Source organism: Myxocyprinus asiaticus, chromosome 44 (assembly GCF_019703515.2).
Source record: "Myxocyprinus asiaticus isolate MX2 ecotype Aquarium Trade chromosome 44, UBuf_Myxa_2, whole genome shotgun sequence".
Classification (NCBI taxonomy): domain Eukaryota; kingdom Metazoa; phylum Chordata; class Actinopteri; order Cypriniformes; family Catostomidae; genus Myxocyprinus; species Myxocyprinus asiaticus.
Window position 1 is genome coordinate 30,981,081 of NC_059387.1, and position 17,052 is coordinate 30,998,132.

At 43.1% G+C, this 17,052-nt stretch overlaps 1 protein-coding gene across 1 annotated transcript in view; it reads right to left on the minus strand.

Annotated features, from left to right (window-relative positions):
* The window catches only part of LOC127434117 (acid-sensing ion channel 1C-like), a 110,634-nt gene extending 95,129 nt beyond the window's left edge, over positions 1–15,505 (minus strand). Inside the window, exon 1 of the mRNA XM_051686610.1 lies at positions 14,137–15,505. Coding sequence (XP_051542570.1) covers positions 14,137–14,691 — 555 coding nt within the window. The 5' untranslated portion in view covers positions 14,692–15,505. The remainder of the gene's footprint in view (positions 1–14,136) is intronic.
* Positions 15,506–17,052: the final 1,547 nt, after the last annotated feature.

The following is a 17,052-nucleotide window of genomic DNA, read 5'->3' on the forward strand; positions in this document are numbered from 1 at the left end:
GGTACTACAACATGGAGACTGGGGCAGAGGGGCTCTGCCCAAGGAAGATGCAGTTTGCCAGCAGGGAAACGAATTAGCAGAAGATATAGATCGCATGGGGTTAGCCTTACAGGGAACCTCCACATGCGGAGCACCTACCCAGAACCGGGCTCTTAGTTAGCGCGTGTACTGGGCCGGCAGTGAGTCTCTCCGAAAACTCGACTGCCACAGGGCTCGGAGGAAGTCAACCAGGGAACAACTTTTGTGAACACTACTGGGAATTAACAGCGCACGTCTTCAGCTCAAAAGGAGGTGGAAGGCGCTATGTGCAAGCGATACACCCGGCCGGCTATCCCGGGCTTTTCCGCTTAGGTTGCGTGCCACTACCTGGGACAAAACCGGTTCCACCCGGAGGTTGTAGAACCTTGCAAAGGTGTTGGGTGTTGCCCAGCCCGCTGCTCTACAAATGTCTGTTAGAGAGGCACCTCTGGCCAGGGCCCAAGAAGCCACTGCACCATGGGTAGAATGGGCTCGTAGCCCTACCGGGGGCGGCATGTCTTGGGCGAGATATGCCATAGATATGGCATCAACAAGCCAGTGGGCGATCCTCTGCTTGGAGACAGCGCTTCCTTTACGCTGTGCACCAAAGCAGACAAAGAGCTGCTCAGAAAGTCTAAAGCTCTGCGTGCGATCCAAATAGATGCGCAAAGCGCGCACCAGACACAACAACGCCAGGGCTGGGTCTGCCTCCTCCTGGGGCAGCGCTTGCAGGTTCACCACCTGGTCCCTAAAAGGAGTGGTGGGAACCTTGGGCACATAGCCCGGTCGAGGTTTCAGGATCACGTGAGAATAGCCCAGACCGAACTCCAGGCATGTTTTGCTGACAGAGAACGCTTGCAGGTCACCTACCCTCTTGATGGAAATGAGCGCAGTCAGGAGGGCAGTCTTCAGGGAGAGTGCCTTAAGCTTGATTGACTGCAAAGGCTCAAAGGGGGCTCTCTGTAGGCCCTGAAGAACTACGGAGAGATCCCATGAGGGAACGAGGGGCGGTCTGGAGGGATTCAGCCTCCTAGCGCCTCTTAGGAACCTGATGATCAGGTCGTGCTTCCCTAAGGACTTACCGTCAACTGCGTCGTGGTGTGCTGCTATGGCAGCAACGTACACCTTCAAGGTGGAAGGGGACAGCCTCCCTTCCAACCTCTCCTGCAGGAAGGAAAGCACTGATCCGACTGCGCATCTCTGGGGGTCTTCGTGTCGAGAAGAACACCACTTAGCGAACAGACGCCACTTCAAGGCATACAGGCGCCTCGTAGAGGGGGCCCTAGCCTGAGTGATCGTGTCTACCACCGCGGGTGGTAGGATACCTAGGTCTTCCGTGTCCCATCCAGGGACCAGACATGGAGATTCCAGAGGTCTGGGCGCTGGGGCTTCGTTCGTAAGGTGCGCCGTCAGGGAGACTGAGTCCAACTCCAAACCGAGAAAAGAGATGCTCTGAACCGGGAGGAGCTTGCTCTTTTCCCAGTTGACCCGAAGCCCTAGTCGGCTGAGGTACGAGAGCACCAGGTCCTTGTGTGCACATAACACGTCTCGAGAGTGAGCTAAGATTAGCCAGTCATCGAGATAGTTGAGAATGCGAATGCCCACCTCCCTTAACGGGGCAAGGGCAGCCTCTGCGAACTTCGTAAAGATGCGAGGAGACAGGGACAGGCCGAAAGGGAGGACTTTGTACTGATACGCCCGACCCTCGAACGCGAACCGCAGGAAGGGTCTGTGTCGAGGAAGGATCGAGACGTGAAAGTACGCGTCCTTCAGGTCTACCGCCGCGAACCAATCTTGATGCCGGACGCTCGCTAAAATGCGTCTTTGCGTCAGCATCTTGAACGGGAGTCTGTGTAAAGCCCGGTTCAGTACTCGCAGGTCCAAGATTGGCCGCAACCCACCGCCTTTCTTTGGTATGATGAAGTAGGGGCTGTAAAACCCTTTCTTCATCTCGCTGGAGGGACAGGTTCTATCGCGCCCTTCCGTAGGAGGGTAGCGATTTCCGCGCACAGGGTAACAGCGTTTTCGCCCTTGACGAAGGTGAAGTGAATACCGCTGAACCTGGGCTGGCACCTGGTGAACTGAATCGCGTAGCCGAGTCGGACGGTCTGGATCAACCACCGCGATGAATTGGGAAGCGCAAGCTATGCGTCTAAATTCCGTGCGAGGGGGACCAAGGGGACAACGTCGTCAGACGTACCGGCAGGTGGGGCCTCGCGGCGGGGCAGAGCGCGAGGTGCCACAGCACGTCGTGGCCGTGCTGAGTCTAGGGACATCGAAGCACTTACCTGGCTCCTTGTGACCACCCCCGGAACAGCCTGGGACGGGGGAGGAAGAGGCCTGTCCTCGCGACCCATGGAGGCTGTCACATCGGGGGTGGATTTGTGCCACAGCTGGGCACTCAGGGGCGGAAAGGGCACCACTGGAGCGCCAATCCTGCAAGATAAAGCCCGTGGACGGTAGTCATGGTGACGACCGTACACACTGGGTATGTGACCCAGGGAGGAAGGAAGCCGCTCTTTTGTTGAACTGTTGGGTACTGCAGCCACTTGGGCATGCGGCAAAATCAAACAAAAAGGCAACAAAAGATTTTCCACCCGGCCCTCCACTGGGGGATGGAGTGGTCTTTCTACCAGCTCCAGGTGAGTGGGTTCCCTCGTCCCTGGGTTGCCCGTCTCAGGGGCGCTTCGAAGACCTCCATGGGTTCTTCGGTGCCGGCTGTGAGACGGGTGGTGTCGGCTTCCTGCGGTGGGCTCCACGCCGGGCCGGAGGGGCAGGCTGCGGCAGAGCCGGTGCAGTCACCGCAGGGGGATGCCCTTGGCGATGAGCAGACGGGGTGCGGGGTCTTGAACCGCGCCGAGGCAGGATGTGCCAGATTGCCTCCGTCTGCTGCTTTACTGTCGAGAACTGCTGGGCAAAGTCCTCAACGGTGTCGCTGAATAGGTCCGCCTGGGAAATGGGGGCAGCAAGGAACCGTGTCTTGTTGTCCTCGCCCATCTCGACCAGGTTGAGCCACAGGTGGTGCTCCTGGACCACTAGTGTGGCCATCGTCTGCCCGAGAGACCGCGCCATGACCTTCGTCGCCCAGAGGGCGAGGTCGGTCGCCGAGCACAGTTCCTGCATCAAATCTGGGGCGGAACTACCCTCGTGCAGTTCTTTCAGTGCCTTGGCTTGGTGGATCTGCAGGAGAGCCATGGCGTGCAGGGCAGAGGCGGCTTGTCCAGCAGCGCTGTAGGCCTTGGCTGTCAGGGACAACGTGAGCCTACAGGGCTTGGAGGGGAGCTTAGGGCGTCCACGCCAGGTGGCGGCGCTCTGCGGGCATAAGTGCACCGCGAGCGCCTTATCCACCAGGGGAATCGCCGTATAGCCCCTGGCCGCCCCGCCATCGAAGGTAGTGAGAGCGGGGGAACTGCGGAGTTGGGGTCGGGCAGTAAAAGGTGCCTCCCACGACTTCGTCAGCTCCTCATGCACCTCCGGGAAGAATGGCACTGGAGCAGGGCGCGGCTGGTCTGAGCGGCGCCGCGAGCCCAGAAACCAATCATCAAGCCACGAGGGTTCAGGGGAGAGCGGAGGGTTCCACTCTAGCCCAACGCTCGCGGCCACCCGGGAAAGCATGTCCGTCATTTTGGCATCGGCCTGTAACTGGGCGACCGTCCCCGTAGGGGGAATCCCAGCTGAGGCTTCTGTGTCCGACTGGACAAGCCCGCTCTCCGATGCTGCGCTCGAGAGCTCATCATCTTCGCGGGCCTCGAACAAGCAGCCAGACTCGCTGTGTGATGAGCCGGCGAACTCATCCGGAAGCCCGATTGGGGCAGACGAGCGTGCTGGGGAATGGGAGGTCCGCGGGGGGATACCCGGCAGAGGCGATCCCATTGAGGTCCCCAAATGCAACAACAAAAAATCGTCCGTGTTTGTGCCGCAAATTATGATTTGTTTATAGGCTAGATGTGAGACTGCTGAACAAAGATGTACAACATGTTTATATAGGTTAATTATTCCGAATTTTTTTCAAAAGTAAACAACCACAGTTGAATTTGCTTTTATTCGTTTTAATTTAGCTAGAAGCTGGCGTAACTTGCGTTGATGGTGTTTGTGTAATTGCATAGGCCAATATGGTAGCTAATATTCAAAATATCTCTTTGAAATTTCAGCGCAATGTTTGAAAACATGTTAGGTGCCATTCACATGCTGGAATGCGTTGTTGTTGCACTAAAAGTATTCACAGTGCCCCAAAAGAGCAAAACGTATGTGTCTCTACTCGAGACGTACGTTTAACAGTTTAGTTTTTTTTTTTTTTTTTTTACTTGACATGGACAAGCCGTCAAAGAAGTCCATCTAGTGCACATTTACATTGAAATCAGTTAAAAAACAGCGTGTAAGGACACAAAAACTTGCTCAATGTGAACAGCCCCTCAGTGTAAGTCTAGAACTCATTTGGTCACACTTGCCTATTCTTTATTATTTGTTACTGCACATTTTAGAATTTAGAGTATAAAGTCATCAAAACTAAGAAGTAACACAAAAGTATGGAAATTATGCAGTAACCAAAACAAATTCAGTCAGAAACATCTGATTTTTTAAGCTTAAAGTAACCATTTAAAGTGATTTTAATAAGGACAATTTAGACATTTTACCAAACAATTTGGGCAAATTAGCTTCAGAAAAGGTGACTTTAGCTGAAAGGTGACTAGTTTTCATCCCTGGTTTAATATCAGACCAAATCTGATATTTCCTGACAGATAAAGAGAGATGTGTTTGAGTTTGATGGAGTGAAAGATTAAATCTTTGCCAAAAAATGTATGCTTCAACGATACCAAACACGGCACAAACCATAAATGAGCACAAACTTTGAAGGCAGGTGAGAGTGATTGACATGGGGTTTAGCCTGTGTGATTTCACAGCTCCCATCTTGTTAAATAAACTCAGCAAAAAAAAAGAAACATCCCTTTTTCAGGACACTGTATTTTAAAGATAATTTTGTACAAATCCAAATAACTTTACAGATCTTTATTGTAAAGGGTTTAAACAATGTTTTCCATGCTTGTTCAATGAACCATAAACAATTAATGAACATGCACCTGTGGAACGGTCGTTAAGACACTAACAGCTTACAGACGGTAGGCAATTAAGGTCACAGTTATAAAAACTTAGGACACTAAAGAGACCTTTCTACTGACTCTGAAAAACACCAAAAGAAAGATGCCTAGGGTCCTGCGTGAACGTGCCTTAGGCATGCTGCATGGAGGCATGAGGACTGCAGATGTTGCCAGGGCAATAAATTGCAATGTCCGTACGGTGAGATGCCTAAGACAGCACTACAGGGAGACAGGAAGGACAGCTGATCGTCCTCGCAGTGGCAGACCACGTGAAACAACACCTGCACAATATTGGTACATCCGAATATCACACCTGCGGGACAGGTACAGGATGGCAACAACAACTGCCCGAGATACACCAGGAACGCACAATCCCTCCATCAGTGCTCAGACTTTCCGCAATAGGCTGAGAGAGGCTGGACTGAGGGCTTGTAGGCCTGTTGTAAGGCAGGTCCTTACCAGACATCACCAGCAACAACATCAGCTATGGGCACAAACCCACCTTCGCTGGACCAGACAGGACTGGTAAAAAGTGCTCTTCACTGACGAGTCGCAATTTTGTCTCACCAGGGGTGATGGTCGGACTCGCGTTTATCGTCAAAGGAATGAATGTTACACCGAGGCCTGTACTCTGGAACGGGATCGATTTGGAGGTGGAGGGTCCGTCATGGTCTGGGGCGGTGTGTCACGGAATCATCGGACTGAGCTTGTTGTCATTGCAGGCAATCTCAACGCTGTGCGTTACAGGGAAGACATCCTCCTCCCTCATGTGGTACCCTTCCTGCAGGCTCATCCTGACATGACCTTCCAGCATGACAGTGCCACCAGCCATATTGCATTTTATTGTCATTTGTTTCATTTAATATTTTGTCCTTTCAGATGGAAAAATGTATACATATAAATGATGCATCCAAAGTGCATCTGAACAGCGGTGAAACACTTTCTTATGATGTGTTACATTCATACGAGCAGACATATGGATTACCTTTATATAATTTTGGAACTTCTGAGTTCTGGTCACCATTCACTTGCATTGTATGGACCTACAGAGCTGAGATATTCTTCTAAAAATATTTTTTGTTTGTGTTCAGCAGAAGAAAGTAAGTCATACACATCTGGGATGGCATGAGGCTGAGTAAATGATGAGAGAATTTTCATTGTTGGGTGAACTATCCCTTTAATTAATCAGAGCAGTTTTTTGGTAAAATGAACACTAGATGTGCTAAACCAACAATGACTTATTTCCTTTCACACAAATCACAAGTAAAACAGCAGATCATCAGTTCATAAACACTTACCAATTACATTAACCAACCACATTTACAAGCTTGTTCAAACACGATTAAATTATGCGGTAGCTCAAGTGATTGAGTGTTGCACTTGCTATGCAAAAGACAGAGGTACGAGTCCTGAAGAGCACGCGAGTCAGTGAGAGTCGAAAGTGTCATGGAAGCATCGCAAAATGATGCAGTTGCTTCAGTAATAGGGCTAAAATGATTAGTCGACATTATCGACAACATCGACAATAAAAATTTGTTGACAACATTTTTTGTTGTCGACTAGTCATTTGATGTCATTTAAAATAACATGAGATCATATGAAACTCTAATGATGGCGCACAAGAGCAGCACTGCAGCTCGCGCCTGACTGAGGAGAGGAAGAATTACACAGCTCACAGTCCAGATGCACTCTAAACTTTCCAAACAGATTCAGGTGAAGTAGATTGTAAAGTATGAGGGAATTATACAAAAATACCAAAAAAGTAAATACAGAAGCACTCTCGTTGTTGAATAAGCAGAGCCAGAGTTGAAGCAAAACTTGCTTGTCAAGCGTCTTCAAAGGAAACACCCCAGCGTTACATCTTAAATGCAGTTATATTTAATGCATTATAGCTTTATTAAAGTTCAAATAATACGGAAGCAGATCATGTAAATAACTACAAACTCCAAAACTGGCATTTCTCTGTGCGGTCAGCGCCTCTTATATGAGTTGCGCGAATGTCCCGATCTAAGGGGGGGCGATTGAAACTGCACTCGGCTGATGCACACTCTGTCGTGAGGACGCTCGTCCCTCAAGTGCGCGCGCTTGCTGCAGCTAGATTATAACGTGATGGCTCGCGACTTATTGTGTCATAATATATGTGCCACTGTGCATTTCTTATTGTGAAGAAAATTGGCAATATGCAGCTTTATTAATAAGAGAGAGTTTGTTTTTATGTGAGTTAAAGATGGATTGAAGTGAACAGAAAGGTGAGAGAGGGTAGTCTTCGCCCCATTATTCACTGCAACAAAATACGTTTTTGTTTTGGCTTGTTTTCCAATATAAATATCTAAAACTCCTTTAAAACAATGTACATTTATTTTAGCAGCTATATTGCAGAAGAAAAAACTGTTATCTGAGAATTTTGAATATAATATTAAAAATACAAATATTTTAAAATATCTAAAAATCCTTTAAAAAAAGATGCATTCAACTGAGAAGCAGTATATAAGATATTTAGATTTGCTTTTAGAGAATAGATCTTGAATATAAGTATATTTTGTCTTTACTGCACTCGCAGAAGTATAACCAAGTGAAAAAATACACTGATATTTAAGATACATTCTCTTAAAGCAAGTCTAAATATCTTATATGTTGCTTCTCATGTATTTTTAATAGAAAACAAGACAAAAACACTTGATAACAATAGGATTTATTGCAATTAATTTTTTACCGAATTAAACTTAATATAAAGTATTTTCTATCCTTTAATGTCATTTAGAGGTCATTTTAAAAGATGATTTTGTCCACTTTATTGTTAGCAAGCACATTTAATACACCCTTTTAAGTCGGGGTACAAGCTGAATAGTCGGTTAAGAGCTAATGATTAATCGTTACAATAATTGCCCGAATAGTCAAATAATCGTTCTAATAATCGTTAGATTAGTCGATTATCAAAATAATTGTTAGTTGCAGCCCTATTCAGCAATAGTTTTTTTATGACACTATCGGTTAATTAGGGTAGGGAGGTCAGTTTTGTTGATTTAAAACTCGATAAAGCAAAATCCTCAACTGTTTTGGAGAAAATTTAACTCGCTTTTCAGTGGAAATTTCACCTCAGAACTGACGCGATACTAGTAAGAAACCACATAATATCATTTAACAATGTTGGTGGTAATGCCACCACAGTCACAACATTTTTATGAGATCAGGCTCACATTTTTACATTTTATACATTTCGTAAACGCCTTTATCAAAAGTGATATCCAAAAAGTGGGTTAGGGGTTTGAACAACAGGCAAAGAAATCCCATGACTCACATTGAAAGAGGGACCTGAGCCGGACCAGAATATCAGAGACTTGTGAGTGGACTCTTTTGGCAAGTAAGCATCCACTTAGCAACACAATAACAACCACTCAGAACACCTAAGCAACCACATAGCACTGCCTTGGCAACCAGCCCTAGAACCCTAGCAACGTGGTGGCGAGTTTTGCAAGCACCACTTACGTTTTCTTCAGAGCAGTTTCTTTCAATGCATTGTATCAAATCTGAAACAAATATGAAAAAAGGCAAATTCCATCACATCAACTTGAACTTGGGCATTTACTGTAAATTACCATAATAAAAATCTGTGGAACTGAGTGCTTATGAATAGTTAAGTTGCTTTTGTTGCTTTGCTTCTTTTCCAACACTGAATGGAACACAGCATTGTACAGACCGAAAGACAGTGTTCAAAGACTTCCTTTATGTGATTGTTAAGTTTATCCTCTCACTCTTTGTATTTTACTGACATAGCATGAACAAGGCAATTAGATAATGTGTTCTCCTGTAGTGCGAACTGCCTTTATCGTAAAAAGGAAATAATTAAAAGTTGGAGCGATCCAGCAGACAAGAGTGTGTATAAACCACATCTAACTACACTTGTCTTCAACAGTTGAAGAACAATTTAAGAAAGAAGGCTAATTTGCATTTTGGATGTACAAGTAAAAACATCTAGATTTTGAGCTCTTGGTTTAGGGCCAGTATAAAAACAGTCAATAACATTTTGTCCCAAGTTTTTGAGTGCAGATTAAGTCTAGTGCTGGACAAAACTGTGTTGTAATAGCGACCATGACTTTGCCAAGTATTATGTGTTCCTGGATCAATATCTTTTGTTAGTTCTGGAACAACATTCCTGTCAAACTTGCAGAAATCACACCTGTCTCTGTGACAGCACTTAGCTCTTTAAACAGCAAAAAAGGGAACTAAATCGATTTCGAAACTGAACTGAATCCAAGTCTCTGACATGAACATCCCAGCTCAATGTGTCAGAACATGTGTACCAAGAAAATCATACCGGTTTGGATCAACATGAGTGTGAGTATTTTTTGGGTGAACTATCCCTTTAAATGCATGTCATTTCAGTATTAAAATCGTTATCACAGCTGCAAAATGCCACATAAATCTTTTACTCAGGAAAGACAATGTTTTAGTGGACTAAACAAAAATTTTTCATGAGGGTTTGGCTTTCATCTCTTACATCTAAATTCTCCATGCAAGGTTTGCATGGTAATACATAATCATCCATGTATATACAATAGTAATACACAATGCAGCGAGTTAGGCTGTGAATATAAAATGCATCACAGCCTTTCCCCCATTTGTTTCAGCTCAGAAATGAGTGCATACACCTCAGCATTACTGTTTAGGACCAATAGTAATCTGTCAGCTATTAGAGGTACTTTAACAAAATAGTTTAAATACACCAGCCCTCACATACAAGCATGCATATTCGCACACACCAACATCCACAAGTGATGGCTTTCGAGTCATCTCAACTGCCTAGTGAGTGTTTTTCATGGGGCACAACAATAGCAATTACCCATGAATGATTTGCCATGGCAATGCAATGTCTTGTTGCCAGGCAACACTCATGTTAATGAAGAAAGCGCTTTCTCTAAGTAAAAAAGTATAGGGCCCGTTATTCGACCAACGGAAAGGGGCTTTTAAATGAGCTGGATCACAATGATTCAACTGTGATGCTCAACTAGCAGAAAACATGTATGTAAGGTGTGGAGGGTTGTGCTTTTAAATGCTAAAGACCAGGATAAGGACTCAGCCCTTGAGGGTTTCAAGAGCAATGGCAAATGTTAATATGGTGCTTGGGTTTTCCTAAGTATGCTTAATTCTCATTACGCACTGATTACTCCTGAAACTAGATAACATAATAGACACACAGGTTTTATACAGGTAGGGTAGACCCTGGAAATTGTCAATTGACAATTTTCACATTTTTATGTGAAAGAAACATTTATATGTGTCAAAAGTAAGTGTACCATTAATAGACCTATAATGAAAAAGGCTAGATCAAAATATTGTGTTTAATACAAGAAAAAGAAAATGTTACAGTCGCCATCTTTATGGTAACGGTGGTTGGGGGCAATTATAGTAATTGCAGTGGTAGCTCAGCGGTTAAGGCTCTGGGTTACTGATCAGAAGGTTGGGGGTTCAAGCCCCAGCACCGCCAAGATGCCACTGTTGGGCCCTTGAGCAAGGCCCTTGACTCTATCTGCTCCAGGGGTGCTGTATCATGGCTGACCCTGCACTTTGACCCCAGCCTAGCTGGGATATGTGAAAAAGAAGAATTTCACTGTATATGTGTGAATGTATAATGTGTGATAAATAAAGAAAATTATTATTAATTATATTATTATTAAGAGCAGACCTTAAAGTCATAATAAAATGAACCTGTCAAGAAAATGTCCTGGGCTGTGTTTCCCAAAAGCATCACAAGCTTAAGTTTACAGCAATGGCGGCAATGGTTTCTATGATCTACTTAGGCTTACGATGCTTTTGGGAAATGCAGCTCTGATCATGTTTAACCCCAAATTGATATAATACCAAAAAACAAAACAAAAACAAAACAAAGAAAACAAAATTTTACATAATGAAAATGAAGCCTACATTTAGGACAATCAAGATATTTTGCATTGTGGCATTATTTTTAGGACACTTAAGCACATTTTACCCTCCAATTCGGATTACCATAATGCGTTCAGATGTTTTACTTTACAATTCTCATTGTTTTCAAAGGTAATTCTTATTACTGCAACACAGTTATTATTTTTTTCACTGTATTACAGCAAAAAAAAGAAGATGCTGTTGCTTGAGTTTTTAAATTAGAATCAGCAAAGAAATTAAAGGCAGTACCAAAGGAGTACTACTATGATGTATAAATACTTAGCAATTTAAATAAAACAGTATATACTTCTTTGAATTTATATTTATAATTTTTCACATAGTAGTAATAAAAATTAAGGTTCAAATATTCGTGAAATATCATGAAAATCATGAAAATAATGTCACAATGTAATGTCATTAAAGTATTAATGGCCCTAAAAATATGCTTAATTTTCTATTTAAAAACTATTATTTCTTTTTTATTTCTTTTTATTTTGGACTAAAATAAGACCGGCACATCTGCTTGACAGGTTTTGTGAGTTGTATCCAAAAATACTTAATATTTCAAAGTAGTCTTCTTTATTTGGTACTCATTCTTCTAGCTGTCAGAAATAATATGTGTTTAAAGTTAAAAGTGGCTAAAATAGTTTTTTAAAAAAACATGTCAGAAGATGTATACCATTGTCGTGGAAAAGATGTTACTGTGTTTCAGAAGGGGCAAATTATTGGCCTGCATCAAGCAAAGAAAACAACTAAGGATATTGATGAAATCACTGGAATTGGGTTAAAAACTGCCCAGCACATTATTAAAACTTGGAAGGATAGTGGTGAACCGTCAGCTTTGTGGAAGGAATGTGGTAGAAAAAAATCTTGAATGATCGTGATTGAAGATCATTAAAACGCTTGAAGTGACATCGTAAAAAATCGACGGTAGAACTCACGGCTATGTTTAATAGTGAAAGTACGAGAATTTCCACATACATAATGCGACGAGAACTTACAGGATTGGGATTAAACAGCTGTGTGGCCACAAGAAAGCCACTTGTTAGTGAGGCTAATCGGAAAAAAACGACTTCAGTTTGCTAGGGAGCATAAAGATTGGACTGTGGAGCAATGGAAAAAGGTCATGTGGTCTGATGAGTCCAGTTTACCCTATTCCAAAGCAATGGGCACGCAAGGTAAGAAGAGAAGCACATGAAGCGATGCACCCGTCATGCATAGTGCCCACTGTACAAGCCTCTGGAGGCAGTGTTATGATCTGGGTTTGCTTCAGTTGGTCAGGTCTAGGCTCAGCAATGTTATGCGGCAATAAAATGAAGTCAGCTGACTATCTGAATGTACTGAATGACCAGGTTATCCCATCAATGGGTTTTTTTCTTCCTTGGTGGTACGAGCATATTCCAGGATGACAATGCCAAGATTCATCGGGCTCAAATTGTGAAAGAGTGGTTCAGGGAGCATGAGGAATCATTTTCACACATGAATTGGCCACCACAGAGTCCTGATCTTAACCCCATTGAAAGTCTTTGTGATGTGCTGGAGAAGATTTTACAGAGTGGTTCCTCTCTATCTTCATTAATACAAGATCTCGGCCAAATATTTATGCAACTCTGGACGGAAATAAATGTTGTGACATTGCATAAATTTGTCGAAACAAAGCGGCCTTTGACAGAAGCCTGGCCCCCCCATGTGCCCCTCCACTCACAGAGTCCTATTCATGCTTGAGATCCTATCTTCAAAAATCCTATTATGATTATCCAAGCTGATTATTAAAGTATGCAAGAAGCCTCCTTGTATGAGGTGAGGACCCACATTAACCCAATGTTAAACATCACCCTACACCATAATGATAGCTAAAGTCATTAGTTCTGTCCAAACCAAATAAATTAGATTCTATCATACAATTTAACTCAATAGCAGGCACATAACTGGCATAACTAAAATGCAAAAGCTGCCAACAGAAATGGAACCCCACTGGTCCATACCATATAAAGTATATTACATTTTAAGTACTATTACCACAAGTATACCAGGAACACCAAATGGATTATCACTGTGCATGATGTCATTATAATTTAACATTTGTTGCTTCTCTCCTGCATAGCTAATTTTCTAAAGCAGTTGGCCATCTTTGATGGATAGTTCACCAAAAAATGAAAAATTTGTCACCATTCACTCACCCTCATGTAATTTCAAACATGTATGACTGTCTTTCTTCCATGGAAAACAAAAGGAGATGTTAAACAGAAATTTAGTCTCATTCACTTTCATTGTATGGAAAAAAGATGCAATGAAAGTGAATGGCACTGAGGCTAACATTCTGTATAATATCTCCATTTCTATTACATGGAAGAAAGCAAGTTAAATGGGTTTGGAACAACATGAAGGATAGTAAATGATTGCAGAATTTCTATTTTTTTGTGAACTATCCCTTTAACATGAAATGTGTTCGTAGACATCCTGCCCTTTCAGTGTAATAACTAACTGCGGGAACTTGGCATTTTACTCTTTACTCTTTATGCTTTTATTATGTAATTACCTTATTTCAGGAAGATATTTATTGTTCTGTTCAGTGCAATGAGCAGAAAAAAATATCTGATTTAAATGAACATACTGTATATTAGTCCATCCAAACCACAAAATTAACAGATTTAATACGTCTTTTGGCGAAATTCATTCATCCGAATATCAGAACTTGCTCCTTAAAATGCATTCATTTATATATTCTGTATTAATTATAAAAGTGTATTTGCTTGTAATATCTTTCGATGCACATCTACAGTAGCCATTTGAAATTTGCTGACAGTCATTCTTGATTCACCAGGAAATTATGCATAATTGTAATTGTACATTTCATATCAATTGATGTTTTCTTGAAAAAGTGGGATTCAGATGAAAAAAAGAAAGATTACTTTAGAGCATGGTGTACAAGGTTGTACTGGCTTGTGTAATTTGATACACTGACACAGTCTGAGTCTATGGTCCTCTGTAACCCCTTGTAGAGCTGAGACACTATTTGCCAACTATACTTCAGTGCGAGACGAAACTTTAGACTGCAAACTTTTTAAATGCGGTAGAAGAATATACCACCGTGGCAACTTACTGTGGTGAAGTTCAGTGGGAAGCATTCTTCCCCTCTAAAGGTGCACTGTAAGAGCATTTCGTTAATATCATGGCCCGTACGGTTGTAGAAATCCGTCATGTTGAACAGCTTGGGCTTGAAGTTGGCAAAATTAGCCTTGTCTTTCAGCAAAGTGAGCACTTCTGGCTCGGCCAAGTGCGGGTTTGCTATCTGGTAGTTCTCATTGAGCAGAGCCAGCAACTCCCCGACATGGTACAGATCGTTCTTGGTGAATTTCGAGAAACGGAACTCATTGAGGTTACAGAAGGTAATAGCTGGAAAGGTAAGGTTGGGTGCCGCCACCTCGTCAAGTTTGGTGACATGGGGAAAGTCAAAGTAGTAGTAAACTCGGTCCAAGCACACAAACATCAGAAGACCCAAAGAGCCCATGAAGGACAGTGTCCAAAGAAAACGACGAAATGTCATGTGCCCGTAGGCAAAAATGTGACTCATGCCATGTAACGTAGAGCTGTTGGCGAAAACTTGCAGGCTGGATGGCCTGGTGCTTTCAATGCTGTCTTCTGAATCTCCCTTCATGGCTGTATCCGGTTAAAACTAGTTTTACTACTTGGGCAAAAAGTAGAAATATCCTCCCGTACAGTATGTGAGGAGGCAAGTCCAAAGGGGTTTAAAGAAGCAAGTCTTTAAAGAGACTTGACAACAAAGGTTCTTTACAATTTCTCAAGGAGCTTTCCAGTTAGTGGTGACTTCATGTAGTCCTCACTCCCTCTGAAAAGCAGTTGTCATTCCATGCAGAACAAAACACAATGACAGCCCCCCCCCCCTCCCAAAAGACTCAAAAAGACAGAAAAGCCATCTGGTTTCAGAGGGACAATGAAAAGCACAGAGAGAACGCAAATAAAAAAGCACTGATGAAAGAGCACAGGTTGCAGTGGGATCGCAACAGAAAGATTTTACTTGGAGAGAACAGATGTGCCTCAGCAATAGATTGGAGCATGCCTCCTCCAGTCAGAAGAGAAAGGCTTTACATTGCTATGACAATGGCATGGAATGGATTAGTGAATTGGAAGATCACAAGAGCCGGGTGTCTGTTGCTTGTCGGCAGCTACGTCTTCCCGTGTGCCACTCCCCTGCTGAAAATCAAGGGTCATAGACCTCCTCCTAGCCCACCTCTGTGCTTGACAGCTGGGGGTTCGCTGCCTCACTAGGTTCCTCGTCTCTTTCCTGGATGCACAGCAAGCTGTGGAGCACTCCTAGATGTTCGGAAAAACCAACGTGGAGGTAGTCTCTCCCGGACAGCAAACGTTGCTTCCTCTAGATGTGGGAATGAGGATTTATGCACCTCTGCCGCTGCTTTCCTTTTTCTCTCTTTTGCAATCTGGCTATGCCCCCTCCCTCCTCTTTCTCCGTTGCTCTTTAGCAGTCAGCATCCATCCCACTGCCGAGCGTCTGCATGGCCACGGTGTTTGTGTGTGAGAGAGAGAAGCATAGGGGGAGGGTTGTAAAGGGGTTGGGGTGCTCGACTCCAGGTTTTGAATGAAAGAATCAAATGGCTCTCAATATGCAATGCTGTATTTAAGCTACAGGTAGTTGCAGAGAAGCAAGCATGCACACCATGCAATCATATTGAAGGAGGTCTTTTTGCAGAGAAGCACATCTTCATTTCCAATCCAAGAGCCATTTAGTACAATGCTTTCAAGAGATTTAAGATAAACTCATATGATTTTGTGTCTCTTAAAGCCACAGTTTGATTTTCAACCTTGAGTAACCGGTTCAAAATGACTTGGCCATTAAAGGACCACCTAAGTGACACTTGATTTATGGACATGAGGTGGAATCGATAATGATGCGTATGTTTTTGGGGGGTTAACAGTTCAAGCACCCGTTCACAGCTTGCCTTCAAATCTTGCCTTCAGTGGCATTAGATTATGGCCACTATGATGTTATGGGACACAAATGACCAAAAAAGCCAGGATTAGAGATCTTTCTCAATAGACCCTAATCAATATCAATCAGTAAGGATCCAATCCAAAGAGTTAGGCAGTTTGGGATTAAAACAGCAGCCAAGATGCAATGATATTGTCTCAAATGTCTCAAAACCTGGTGAGCTGCCTATCTAGACAGAAATTATGGACATCATGGGTGCTTTTGAAACATTCCAAGGGATTCTATGGTGCCCAAAAATGCTGTCTTGGTACTGTAGGCATCGTACTGGGTTTTAAAAAAATATTCAGAGTTAAATGCAAGTGAAGCTCAATGAACAGCATCTACATGTAAGTGGCATAATGTTGATAAAAAATTGACTCTTCCTTTGTTTATAAAAATACAAATAAAAAACAGTTACAGTAAGCGACTTACAATGGCAATGAATGGGGCCAGTCCGTAAATGTTTCAAAAGTATAGCTACAAGATGTAAACATTACTCTATATATGTGTTAACATTATTTATTGTGATAAAATCATTTACGATTACAGGGTTTTGTTGTCATGGCAAATTTACACAGTTAAAGTTATTTTAGTAACAAAGTAATTTCATCATACTAAAATAACATCTTGTGGCTAAACGTTTGAAACAGAGCTTTTTGTTTGTTTGTTTGTTTTTATAAACTATTAGCATTTATGTACTGGCCCCATTCACTTCCATAATAAAGCCCAAAGCACACTTCGATTTTGACACGAACACTCAGAGTCTGTGTACAGTTTAATGCGAGCCTGTCAAAGTATACTCCATTGGATGGTGCGCGCATACACAGGCAGTTGGCGCATACGTGCTACGACTGCAGTTGTTTTTACCTTTGTCTCCTGTTATTTACCAGCAATTACATCTCCTTGTAGCGTTTCTTCATGACAGCAATGGCTCAAATGTGATTGTCACCTTGAGGGACAAGTCAAATCTATTTTTTTGTGAACACCAAAATGATGCCTTAAATGCTGTTA